We start from the raw sequence: 14,029 nt of genomic DNA, 5'->3' as shown, positions 1-14,029 counted from the left end.
GGGAGGGTGATCTCCTTAACATTTTTTTCGAATACTGCTTAATATCAACACTTTGTCCAACAAGTATCAATAAAACAACTCTTCAATATCAGTTATCCCTGAAGTCCAAAACTTGAAGAACCCCCTCAACGCCACTAGAAGTACCAAAGGGTGGAGGCATTCCATCCCGCACCACACTTACACTTTGGTACTTCCCTGCCAAAGACGGTACCAGACCATAAACATACAATATTAATTATAGAAACATATAATTAGCCATGATTATACAGGATACACAAGCTCAAGGTGTCTCAGCCTTAGCTTCCTTTTCTCTTCGTTACTCAGCACTCCATGAGGATACCACCAGTTCAGCTCCTTCCTGATTGCTCTGTAAATCTCTGTGCAAGACTTGCATTCGTAATAAGAGAAAAGGAATATTTACAAAACCAAAACATGTGCACTTAATAGGGTTATATTCTTTAAAAGAAAAAAAAATTAAAATGGAAAGACAAAGATCTTTCTAAAATAACAGGCGACGTAAAGCTGTTTTTATAGCACAGATCCACTTGCCATTTTGTTTTTTATGGCTTGTAAACATTAAGGCCAATAACTTTAATACCATGAATCCAGTGGACTGTGTCTGCTTGAGCTGCAGGAGGGATTAGTACATGTACAGACTAGTCACTTAATGACAGAGGTTCTCAAATAATTAAAGCCGAAGGAAAATACTTAAACATGAAATTGCTTATTTCCATAGACTTCTTTACCTTCACAAACAGCTGGAATGCCTACATTTCGTTATAAAGCCCAACCATAACACACATCGCTTTTAAAATGGTTTCATCAGAACTGATCTAAAACTAGCTTGTCTAGACAAAGAATCAGTCACGGGTTGGTGGGGGCCAGCTTCCTAAATAGGCAAATCAGAGATCTGTCATATCTACGATAAATGGGAATTTATATGGGACTAAAAAAAATATATACTTGTAGTCGTGTGGAAGGGGTAATAGTCACAAATTTATCATAGTGCAACAGAATCCCCAATATTCGTGTCACAGATAGACGCTCTAAAAATAAATATTTGCTGGGTGTGCGGTGATCTGTTGCTTTGTTGTGTACATGGTAGTCATTGCAGCAGCACCCTGCAATCTGAATGTGTGTCTTTTAGGGTGCGTCTTCCTTTCTGTATTTTTTGCCATTCTGGGTATATAGATATTTCCAATATCTTGTCAAACAGAGCTGTTAACACAAGCATGGTATCAAGATTCTACCACGATACTGTATAAATCTTTTTATCATAGCCCTGGAATTAATGTACACAAGATTCTATGACATCACATTAAATATTTCACTCCTTATATAGTAAAATCGACTCAAATGTGGGTTCCGGAGGGCGTGATTATTCAAATGCCCCATGAGTCATTATTCTAGGTGATCAAAGGGAAATGTAGCAGAAGGTATGGCACAATCTACGGAAACGGGAAATAAATGAATTCCATTATCTATGTAATGCCTGGGTCAGGCAATATTACATGCAAAAAACCTGAGCGGTCAGCCTCTACTAACTAAACATCTACGGGGTCAGCAATAGACAAGCTGCTAAATTTGCATCTAAAAAGCTAGTGAACGTGTTAGCTGTGCTCGCTACAAACGATCTTCACATTTTCTAGGTTTATTAAAATGCAATCATTTAGCAAAAAAAGTGAGAAAATTACTAAAAATGCTTCCCCGTTTACAGAGTGCCACTTACAGCAGCGTAGCAACTGCATTATAAAACAGCTCTGCTTGCGCAGTAGTTTAATCATCAGCGTTTAACGCTCGTACTACGGACGGACGGACGTCTTTACAGGCATTTACTGATAATGTTGACAGTCAACAAAACTAAGTAGGGCCTCACCTACCAAGTGCCTCAACCTAGACGGTTAGCTCTATGTAAAATCATATAGGTGACTAATTATTATACAACACGCAGGAAATATAACATTAAAAACACCTCGCATTAGCTTGTCTCTTTAGTAGTTACACAGACTGTTTTTTGCTGCACTGATGAGTGTTCCGTTATATGAGGTCTAGCAGCGTGTTCTATTCAGCTAACTCTGCAAAGCAGGCACACATTTAGCTAACCAAAAGGGTCTGCTTAAAGCAATAACAATAAAGCAGGTAGTATAGAGTTTGATCTAGACAAAAAAGTAATACATTTAACTTAAAAGTAATGGTTTTGGGTCAAAAGGTAACATTTTCCATCCCTATAAGCACTTAAAAAAAAAAGTTACAATTAGCATTTCATAGCGGTAAGTGGCCCTTTTTACTGGATGTTCCAGAACAGATGCACGCACACACACGTACACACGTACACACGTACACACGTACACACACACACACACACCAAAAGTATGTGGACATCTCTGATATTACCAAATCCCTACACGATGTTCTTCGGCACTCATTCACTACAGAAGAGCTTAACGTCCGTTTCATACCAACATCACTAGACTGTGCATGAAAGATATACAATCAGTTATATTAAAAACAAAAAGTCTTGTTCTTAATTGCAGAGTAATATAGCTATAGGACATGTGCTTAAAGTCATTAGTGCTGCCAGCAATCAAAAAGGGTCAGAGAGAATATGTTGAATAGTTTCCTGGCACTCAAAGGATGCGTTACAAATAAAAGAACTTAGAATACTGTAAATGACGGAGGGGTACCATGTAAATATTCATAGATTTTCATATTTTATATAGATTGTAAGGTAAGCAGATGTTTATCCATCATGCAATACCATCAGGGGGGCATCTGATTGGCCCCAAATTTATTCTACAGCGTGAAGACAACCCCCAAAATACAGTCAAAGTAATTAAGATTCTTCAGCGTAAAAGGAGTGATTACACAGCCCTGATCCCCACACCATCAAGCATGTCCGGGATTTTTTTGAAGAGAGAGATGCAACAGAGGCTGTCTAAATCCACAGAAGCTCTTTGGAGCAACCTACATGCCAAGTTCCTTCAAAACCTGCATGTGAGTATACCTAGAAGAATTGATGCGGTTTTAAAAGGCAAATGGTGCCACACTAGATATCGATCTGATTCAGATTGTTCTTCAGTTCATTCTCTTAGCATTTTGTTGAAAATAAACTAAAATATTAACTTAGAATTCTAAAACTGTATATACAATATAAAATAAAAATGTACACATCTAAAAAGGAGAAAGACAACAATACAGCACACGCTGATCCTATTATCCGATCCAGTTATGCCCGCAATATAGAGTCAGACACATACCCATTAACAGATACAGTATCTAACAGACCCATCCCTTTTCTGGGCCAAGGAACATTGCCAAAAGCAGAAGGGGTAAGGAGATACATTCTAGGGGCTGGTATCCGTGGTTTATGTAGCCCTGGAGTATAAAGCTGCCATAATGCAAGGCCGGTCTTCTTATGTGTAGCAGGAAAATATCATCGTACCATCTGTGCTGGGTGGACACAGGCATTCACAGCCTCGGCCGTCGTGTGCTTTTACTTAATGGCTCTTTTCACTATTCATCCAAGTCTTATTTCCTACCCATTCAGCTACTTAAAAAATATGCCACAGAATACGACAGATTGTCCGTAGAAAACAAAGCATTTGGGCTGACCAAGCAAACATGTTGGGTATAAAGTCCCATACACATTTTATAATAATATATATCTATTACACACACACATTTACAGACATTATACCTACGTATCACATACCATATAAACCCTCCAACAACAATGGATAGTTTAGCAAATCAGTTTGCTTCACTAACCTACAAAAGAAGAGGGATTTGACTAGCATTAGACAAAAGACTGGATTAATGCATTGTAAAAAGCAGCCAACAATAACTTCACAGTAATACTGGGGTTTATAAGGGTAACATTCATTTAGCAGGAACTTTAGGTCGCCTGTAGATTCCTCAACGTGCTAGAGGTCAGACGAAACCCCTTGGGCAGCACTAAAAGGAGCATTGACACACATCAATTGCAGAACGGATCCCGGTGCCCGAGGGAAACATGTGCTCTTAATCATAGCCTTCCCAGCGGACATCTGTGCCATGTACACCATCTGATGGGGCACCATGCCTAGGGCAAAGGATGGGCCCAAGTAAGATACAAAGGAGAAAAGGGAAACACGTATGATACATTGAGAGCTACCGCAGGGGGCCCTTCAACGTCAAACCAAGTCTCTGGCATGCGTGGCTTTGCATTCCACCGAACGACTGCTGTTGAAATAAGCAAATCACAAATTATTGGATGAACGTACTGAAGACAAGACCATGAATTAACCATTTTGCATGCTGGACGTTACCGAGAAATGCGATTTGCATTGCAAAGTATTTTCAGAGATTGCGTGTGTAGTGACCCAGCACGATTTCACAAGCGCCTGCTTTGCACAAAGCGGAAATTGACTGAGTTTCCTCGACAATACTCACTGATATGTCACCCCACACATTACCCTAATCTGCTCAAGAAAATGAAAATGTTCTTTTACATAGCAGGTCTATTAACAAGCCGATATTTTCCCCATCACTTCTCCCATAGTGCGTTTAATACTCCAGAAGGAACGTGTTTCATTACCGTTTCAGCCCTGCGCTGGGTTTCAATGTAACAGAGCCCTGATGTTGTGTCATGAGAACCCCCACCTGCGTGCTTTAGGCATTGTGTTTGTGTGTCTTGCGACAGCAGCTGACGACAATACCGTGTCACCACAGTCGGCAGTGAAACGAGACCTGCTCTTTAGTCTAAAGGCTTTTTCAGCTTTGTGCATTTCTGAAGGGGATGCTGCCAAACCAGATGCTAAACCCTGTAATTATTAAGGCATATATGCTGTTCTCTACAGAGAGGCTTGTTGTGCAAGTTGCTCTGTGACATTTAAAAGCCAGAGAAAGGCAACTTCAACCTAGATCTAACAAACAGAGAGGAGGCAACCTATGAATTACTTGCTCTAAATAAGCAAGAGACTAATAATGTGGACCCTTCACATGGATTTAGGATTCAGCAGCCTTTTCTGAATATATTTCTCATTAAAGTTTTATTTTTGGTGGCAAGTGGGTTTTTTTTACGTTTTTTCAACACTTGACACGCGTCATAAGTATTAGCGTAACCTCATTTTTGCCTGCTTGGTGATTGGACGACGGAACAGAATGACGTGTTGACTGCGATATCACAAATGTGGGTTTTAAAAAAAAAAAAAAAAAAATTCCAGGCCTTGCAAATATATGTAGGAAAGAAAGACTGAATAATAATAATAAAAAAAAAACGTTCGGGAGTTCTATTAAAAACCGCTTGCTTCCAATATCTTTATATACTATGCGTACTCTAGGAGCTGTAAAATAGCATTTTTTATAACCATTTCATTCGAATATGTTGTTTAATCGTACTGCGGTAAGATTACATTGGCGTCTATACACATAAAATTCATAAAACCCCTGCATGCTTACTTGGGTAGAAAGACACACATTGTGTTCCTTCTGCCCTCAAGGATCGGATACCGGGTATAGGCAACGGGGAAATCTCAGCGTAAAGTCCCATGCTTTAGAGATGTGTACACCAGGTACAGCTGTTCCTTCCCAAAACAGCTGGGGATTAAACTGGATTTCGCAAAAAAAAATCCTCAGCTCTGAACATGTTGGGGGGAAATTGGCAGGGAATATACACATTTTTAAAGGCCTGTGCAGTGTTCTGAGAATAATGGGACTTTGTAAAGAGCTTAGCAGGAATACAAAACACACACCGAAATTGAAATAATGAAATAAAATCTATTTGACTAAGCAAAGCCAGATGTTTCCTCCTCAGACATCAAACAATGGAGGATAGTAGGGAGAGCGGGAGAAGTTAGAAAAACATGACTGTCTATGCTCTTGGCATACTGGTCAATTTGAAGAACCTTGGAGATGCTAGAGATGGTCCACAACACTTACCAGCCTTACACTTATCTATCCTTAATACATATATTAATGCATATAAACAAAACGAGAAGGAAAGACTGAGATAATCAGGATCAAACTGCACTTTAGTTCCAAAATTAACAAATAATGTAAAACTACTTATATAACAGGTTTTCTCATTGTAGAGCGCTGCAGGATATGATGGGGCTATATATGCAAAACACAAATATCAATAGTCCTTAATCAATGTAATCTCTTCCCTTAAAAGGACAGACAATGCACACCCCCCCCCGAAGGAAGTCATGTTTTTTTGCGTCATCGTCCTTGCTATTGAAAGTGGTCTTATCAAAGCAAGCAACGGAATGTTCTTGTCATTTGGACTAAGCCACTGGTTGCTATGGTGACTAAACCACTTTTCAAACATACCTATATCACCTTTTATACATTCCCCCCCCCCAATGAGTTGTTAAAAATGTATAAAGCTAGTCTTCAATAAGTCATTTTGCCACTTAACAATTCAAATAGTTTTTAGGTCCTCTTACAGTTATCTTAGAATTAACGTTTAGATTCATTTAGAATTGGGTTTCGGTTCCAGTGAAAATTCTTCCTGTGGGATGCTCGTAGATACGAGAAACACTGCCAGCAAAGCATACCCTGCTCGCCATCTGCAAGCTTTCCTGCATTATCACCATCTAGAAAGAACAAGCACAGAGCTTTGGCTAACCCGAGATAATGTCACTGCAGTGTTTCTCTCACTTTCGTGACACGTACAAGACCTGGACACGTCCCAGACACTTTAACACACACCGAAGGTGTCGAAATGCAATAATTGGAACGGTAAGCTGCGACCTGAAGGCTTACTCATATCCCCAGGTGCCAACAGGTTTCGAGATGAACATTATCAATAAAATAGCCACTTCCATTATTTTTTCCCCTCAAACTGTATTTGTAAAAATAGCGTTATAAAGCCAGTAACATTTAGCATCTGCTCATTAACATTATAATGATGTTGTGGAAATGACATATTATACGTCGTCTACATTTGCATCCCTTTATCTAGAATAGCAGAAGCGCATAGCAAACCATGCAGGGTATGGATTCCATACAAACCGATACGGAAAGGCATTGCTACAGAGAGCCGGCCCCAAGTTCTAGGCGGTAGCCTCTGTATAGTGAAGCTTTGATCCTGGATGAGGAAGCAAGGATATTTTTACCACCTTAAGAACATGTACCATTAACTCCCCTCCCAGACACACAGGACAACACTTATAACATGTGGATTCCTATGACAACAACAACAAAAAAAAAAAATGAATCTACAGTGTGAGGCAGTTACTAAGCTGCTCGGGGAAGGCTGGTGTGTAATAAGCGGAAAGAGTCGTGTAGCTAATGAAGAAATCCCAACTTCATGAAGAATTGGAAAATGTTGAAATTGACTCTTCAAATTTGATGTATACATTCTAGTTTCACGGTGATCACATATAGCTTGTGATATAAATACAACAGCTTCCCAGATACACCCTCTAGCAAAACAACCGTGACACTCGACAATCTCGTTGTGTGCCATCTCACAGAGAGCTGATGTGGAAGTCGAGATTCTCCAGTCACCCCAACCACTGCTGAACAAGAAAATAGCTGCAGAGGGCAAGCTACAGAAGGTTTTATAGCACTAGAACTCCGATACACCCCATTAATTTTATGGCCCTTTTAGCCTCTTCATTACGAGTACGTGACCCAATGGGGCTGTGAATTCTGAACGCACAAATTATTCTAAATGTATCTCCGCATTTTAGGACAAACACATTTTCTCACATTCATTGGCTTACTGTCAAAGTGTATTCATCTTCTATATATAGACTGCCTCGCTCCCCCTAGACAAAACCATGGTGGCCTCCATGTTAGCAACACAAGCACATGATATCTCTGCCTCGAACACGGACATTGGGATCTACTATTTTTCATTATACAAGTCAGTTTCCAGAACTGCACACAATACTCTAGGGTGAGGTTTGACCAGAGATCAGACCTCGTTCTTGCTGCTACTAAGTGCCACCAGTGTTATTGGGATTTTTACAGCTCAAGTGCATTATTTGACATTTATCAACATTAAACTGCAGCTGTTCCATTTAACGTATGTAAATCATTTGTAGTTTGGCTGTTTCCACCAGGAATGTTTACAGACATTTGTATTTTTGTAGCTTATTTAGAGAATAAACTGACTGTTCCCCTCTGTGCCTACTATGGCATCATGTCAGACTCATCTACATGTCTTTTAAAGCATGCCCTGAGCCTGCTTTGAGCACTGGGCATATAGCTGCCGGCAGTCCAGAGAATGGAACACTAGCTGGGACAGCTGGCAGACAGGACATAAAGTCGGACTCTCTCTGCAAAGTTAGTACTGTTGGTAACTATGCAAAATGCTTAAATGCCCCATACTAGCCACTTCATAAGAGAACCTGCTGTATGTGATAGATTACTCACGTGGATTTAGTTATTCCACTATAATCTACATTCAGTGTTAACAGAATTAATATTTGTAATTCTCATGTATGTCAACCAGACGTTGCCAAGTCAAGCAGGTTCAGAGATTAACTCTGAACAGATTGTAAAAAAAGAGTGAAGCGGAATACAGAATAGAACGGGAGAAAGGCAAAGTGCGATCGTTTAAGAAATCAAAGTAAGAAGTTCTGAAAACCCCAAAGTTAGACTTTGTACAGTGAAAACATCTTCCCTTATAAGCCTGGGGTTTAACTACAGCCAAATCCATCTTGTGTGGGCAGCAGGACAGGTTATACATATTCAGATCAAGAATGCTGCAACTCATTTTCATTAAACCCAAATAAAAATGAATATTGTGTACATCACAATACACATAATGCATGCAAAAACATTGAATTATAGGCTGCATAACTCAATCCTCTGCTCCTTCATTTTACATGAGCACAAGGACAGAGGAACTTTCAGTACAAGGTCTGCGGAAGGGGTCAGTACAGTCTGTATGTGACATTACGTAGCGATCCCAGAGCATTAAAGCACAGCTCTACGCCGATGACCCACGCCTGCTCACAGCAGAACGCACCAACTGCCTCCATGCTGCCTTCTCTATATGATCATGCTGTGCTGGGGAATGCAATCGGAATGATGGATCTCAGTGTGTGTTGCCATTTGATTTGCTTGCCAAGGAAATAAACACACACAAGAGAGATCTAGATTTAGCCTAGAGCTGAAAGGAAGAACAATTAGATTGCCATTATAGGCACATCTAGGGTACAATTTGAAATACGAAAGATTGACACATTTTACACAGATAACAAATTTAGTATAAATACCTGCACAATTCTACACTGTTCAGTGGTTCCCTGAAGTTTGTCCGGATATGGTCATGTGACTAATCTGTGAAAAGCAGATCATTAAACCTACCTTTAAGTCATATCCGTAAACATAGTGTTATGGTTCAGTACCTTTACCGATTCGATTATTACCGTATTTGCTCGATTATAAGACAAGGTTTTTTTCAGAGCAAATGCTCTGAAAAATACCCCTCGTCTTGTAATCGGGGTCGTCTTCTAATCAGACCTCAAATGAGGTCTGACTATTAGACTAATATCCAGATCCCCCGCATCGCTGCAGGGGACCTGGATCCTCCTGTATGGTAACCTCAGCTGCTGCCGGCATCTATCAACGAGCGCCGACGAAAGTGCCGGCAGCAGCCGAGGTTGCATAAGCGCGTACCTTCCTGCTCCACTGTGGGGAAGCAGAGCCGGTTGGGGAGATTCCTCCAGAAGCAGGACCGGAACCCGGCGGTACTGCGCTGTCCCAAAGCAGACCTCTTCAATTTTCTGGAGGAGGCGGGGCCTAGCAGGGTCACATAGCGTCATGCTGTAATCCCGTGGGAGCTGCAGCAAGCGCCTGCTGAGGCATCTCGGTGAGTGAAGTGCCTGAGTGGGTAGGTAAGTGTCTGGGTGGGTAGGTAAGTGTAAGTGTCTCAGTAAGTGTCTCAGTGGGTAGGCAAGTGTCTGGGTGGGTAGGTAAGTGTAAGCATCTCAGTGGGTAGGTAAGTGTCTGGGTGGGTAAATTAGTGTCTGAGTATGTAAGTGTCCCCCTATATGCCACTCTGTCCCATGATATGCCTTTTAACCCCCTATATGTCAGAGTAGCATATAGGGGGTTAAAAGGCATATCATGGGACAGAGTGGCATATAGGAGGGTATAAGGCATGCCTGGGGGCAGATGTGCATAACTGGAGGGCAGGTTGGTAAATAAAAGGAAATTAAAAACAAATAGTTTACATGAATTATTATTTATTTACTAGTAAAACTTTTTTCCTATGGGGTCGTCTTATAATCAGGTTTTTTCTTTTTTCCTAAATTAATATTCAGATTTTGGGGGGGGGTCGTCTTATAATCGGGCAAATACGGTACTACCTTACTGGATTTTGTTACATGGAGTACAGTATGCAGGGGATAACATGTTTATTTGTTACATGTGCAGTCTCATTCTCGTGTGATTAAAAGATTCAGCCAGAATTCTTCAGGGCAGATTCCTGGTGAACAGATGATGATCTATACACTGTTCTAATAAGACATGCTTTATTAGTCTTGTGATGAGCTTTTGAGCTGCTTTTGCAGTTTTAATTACCAAAAGCCTTCTTTCTATGAGGGAATTGGGATTCAATTAGCGGAGATAAATTTATCTCAAGTCTACGAATCCATGTATGAATGCCACGGTGAGAACATGGCATGAAATGAACCTCACGTGGAGAGATTTATTTCACGATGAACATAATACAGAGAAAACTCCCTCACCTATCATTACACAAAGGCTCACATCATAAGCGGATAAAAAGTTTCCATAAAATTATATTAGTCTTTATACCAATTAGCATGTCTCCCAATGACCCAGACATTAACAATCCCAGCTGTAGTTTCTCTGTTTAGAATAGTAACAATGTTACCAGAAACCAGATAAGACATGGAGAGGAGGAGAGCCTAATAAGTATAGAAACATTATTTAACAGCAAATAAAAACCATTTGGCCCATCTAGTCTGCCTCACGCCAAATCTCGAACCTTAATCAAGTCCTTGGTCATGTGTTAAATTCCAGATATCACTCACAATAGTATGACCCTAAACTCAACTTTTCCACCCTCTCAGTAAACAAAGCAAAACACAGAACACAGAATTTCAAGATTAAGTCATCATGACTTAGAAAATATAATTGATCCCTCCAGGAATAAAATCTCCATTCATATTGATTTTCCATCAGCTGGAAAACAAAGGACCAAACCATTGTGACCCTCATGATGTTTGCCATTTTACTGGACAATGCAAATAACTGCTCCATAAAGTTAATAGTACAATTAAAGAAGGGATAGTACGAGCACCTATTTCAATGGAAAATCTTCAATTGTGTGAACATAACGCAAAGGGTCTCCTAGATCCATTATTGGCTTTTGAATGCTTTAAGAAAAAAATAAAAATCAACAGGTAGACAACTATTGACACAGGACACAAAAGACTGCAGAGCAGAAAGCCTACTTCGGAGCCACCTGTGTTTATCAGTCACGCAAACTTTGCGGTTGTACTCTTAGCACATGTACACCAACAAAAGGATTAGCCAGTTATTTAAAGAAAAAAAAAAATCCTAGAAATAGCTAGGGTTTGTGTTTATTTAAATAAAGGAAAAAACCCTTGCTGCACGTCCAAAGGTTTAATACTGGCCTTAAGCTGCAATACAGGGAACGCCTAAAGCAACAAGGGATCAATTTTCCTGTCCAGTTCTTATGTTGGCCACTTGTTCTATGAGGGATTATTATTATTTTTTTTTTTTTTTTTTTTTTTAAGAGGCACCAGATTTTTTTACCCGGTAAAGCAGAATCGCACCGGCTTACATTGCCCATATACAAAAAAAGACTCCAAACGTTCCCCATATCAACGATGTCCATTAAGATCGAGTGCATGCCGAGGATCACACTTAAATCTCTAGTTGGGTTTCATAGAAAAGGCAAGGATGCCCTTCAACTAAAACACTTGCCAGGTTGCCCCCAGAATGAACCAAGTGGTTAAGTTGGCATTACCCTGCAGAATTGCAATACTCTGGGCCAGTATGGTTTAATTCATTCAGTTTTGAGATGTTTTCCTTATGGCCTGCCATCATATTGCTTTCTCTGCAAGCCTGTTATCTGGTAATCTCTGCACCCGGTTATAGACGGCAAATCCATCTGCTTTGGTCTTACTGACCGGGTATAGAGACACTCACTGAAGAAATACCAAGTGAAAGGGTGAACCCACAAGTGCAGAGAGAGGCTGCAACAACATGCAGCAATATCCTAGAAGGAAACGGAGCCATGCGCTGCCAGACACAATGGCGACACAACGGTGATGAAGAACACACAAAGGGCAAAAGCGTGCAAAGAGATTACAGTTTTGTTCAAAACCTTGAGTTTAACTCCGGATAACAGTTTTTGTCACTGTACTACCCCCTCCAACAAAGATGTGTATTTTTGGGCACTTGAAATGTCGAGCCATAAATGACGACACTGAAGGAACGGAGGAAAAAACGAAAATATCACAAACTTGACAAAACTCACCTGGCCATGGTTAATAAACCGGTGTTTATTCGCTAACTGGTCAGCCACCGCAGGGCCACCCGATACATGGACCGCCCATGTGTTTGTATATACTTTGTTTCCGGTCATGTCTCTGATTAGCACAGTCAGAGACGTAAGGAACAGCAAGCTATGTCTCAGATCCATTAGAATGATTTGGGTTTCTGGACTAGACAGAGGCCCCCGCAATGTGATCAGATCCCTGAAACCGTCCGGTCTGGTTCCTCTATGCAGAATCCTTGCTCAGTCCTGGGGATCATGAGGTCTCCATAAAGCTTCTGTTACTGCACAATGAAACACAATCCCTTGGCAATGCATGAGTTTTCTTCAAGGATGAATTGTTTGGGTTCAAATGGGTTTCTACAAGTGGGAAGAAAATAAAATCATAATGCATGTATTTTTACATAACATTAAAACATTTTAATTGTTTTACAAGAGTAAAAGGAATTTTTTTAAAAAAAATCTATCCAGTTCAATGGGAGGAGAAAAAAAAACAAAAAAACAATCACATGATAAATCAAATAACAAAAATAATTAAAAAATATTGCCCGCATTGTACGTGGCATGGCTTATTTAAATTGTCAGAGGTCGGGAAATACTGAAGGAAAAGAGGGCCCTGCATGAAAGCGTTATCAAGGAAAAATTGTATTAAAAAAATAAATTCCTAATCCTTAAAATGCAAATTAACCTAAAATTATTATTTTGTTTCAAATAATCATTGCAGCTCGTTCTACAAAATAACTTTTTTTTTTATTATTATTATTATTTTTACATTCCTTATTTATAAAACTCCAACGTATTTTGCAGCCATGTAACTTCTAAAGAGAAATCGTTAAACAGCAGTAGGTCCCAAACATAATCAGATGAGAACATTAAAATGTAAGGCATTCAAACGGATTATACAGCCATTAATTCTTCTGGCAGCATTTTGTTTTGAAATAGCCGGACACTTTGCTGACCAATTTTTACTGGTAAAACAAAAAAAAAGAAATTATGGAAACGCACAGGACTTACACAGTCATTCCCTATGGAAATAAATTGAACTCCACGTGTGCTGTTCCTTATCATAAACCAGTAATAGACTCTCTGCGGTATTTCTCCGTCAGAAGAGCTCCACACAGATAAAAACATAGCTTCTCAGTCTTCCACATTAAGGAGAAAAATAAAAGAGAGAGAGAAATGCTGTGGTGTTTCCATCTCCCACTATTGTTTAATCATGCTTCTCCAATAAAACACCAAATTGGAACTCCATCTCCAATAAGCTTAACGGCCATCACCATTGTCTCACCGGCAAATCAAACCATGGAGGACAACCCAATCCATTAATCGTTTCCACAACTGTTTTTGGAGAGTTTTGTATGAGTTTATAAGCATCTTATAAACGCGTCAATATCAGGGTGATTTAAGCTTAAAAATTTACACAGGGACTGTCGTTCAGAGACATTCCAGCAGACGGACACCAACGGTCATTGGGCTTGATTGATAAATTGGCAGATAGAGATCAGTAAAGCCACAACAACTGAATACTAGCTTTGG

The 14,029-nt window shown here is 39.9% G+C and overlaps 1 protein-coding gene across 1 annotated transcript in view; it reads right to left on the bottom strand.

Moving 5' to 3' along the window:
• The window catches only part of FURIN (furin, paired basic amino acid cleaving enzyme), a 79,327-nt gene extending 66,480 nt beyond the window's left edge, over window positions 1-12,847 (bottom strand). The window contains exon 1 of the mRNA XM_053464385.1: window positions 12,476-12,847. Coding sequence (XP_053320360.1) covers window positions 12,476-12,640 — 165 coding nt within the window. The 5' untranslated portion in view covers window positions 12,641-12,847. The remainder of the gene's footprint in view (window positions 1-12,475) is intronic.
• Between the last annotated feature and the right edge of the window lie 1,182 nt (window positions 12,848-14,029).

Source organism: Spea bombifrons, chromosome 4 (genome assembly GCF_027358695.1).
Source record: "Spea bombifrons isolate aSpeBom1 chromosome 4, aSpeBom1.2.pri, whole genome shotgun sequence".
In the NCBI taxonomy this organism is placed as follows: domain Eukaryota; kingdom Metazoa; phylum Chordata; class Amphibia; order Anura; family Pelobatidae; genus Spea; species Spea bombifrons.
This window is presented reverse-complemented; position numbering and strand designations above follow the sequence as displayed.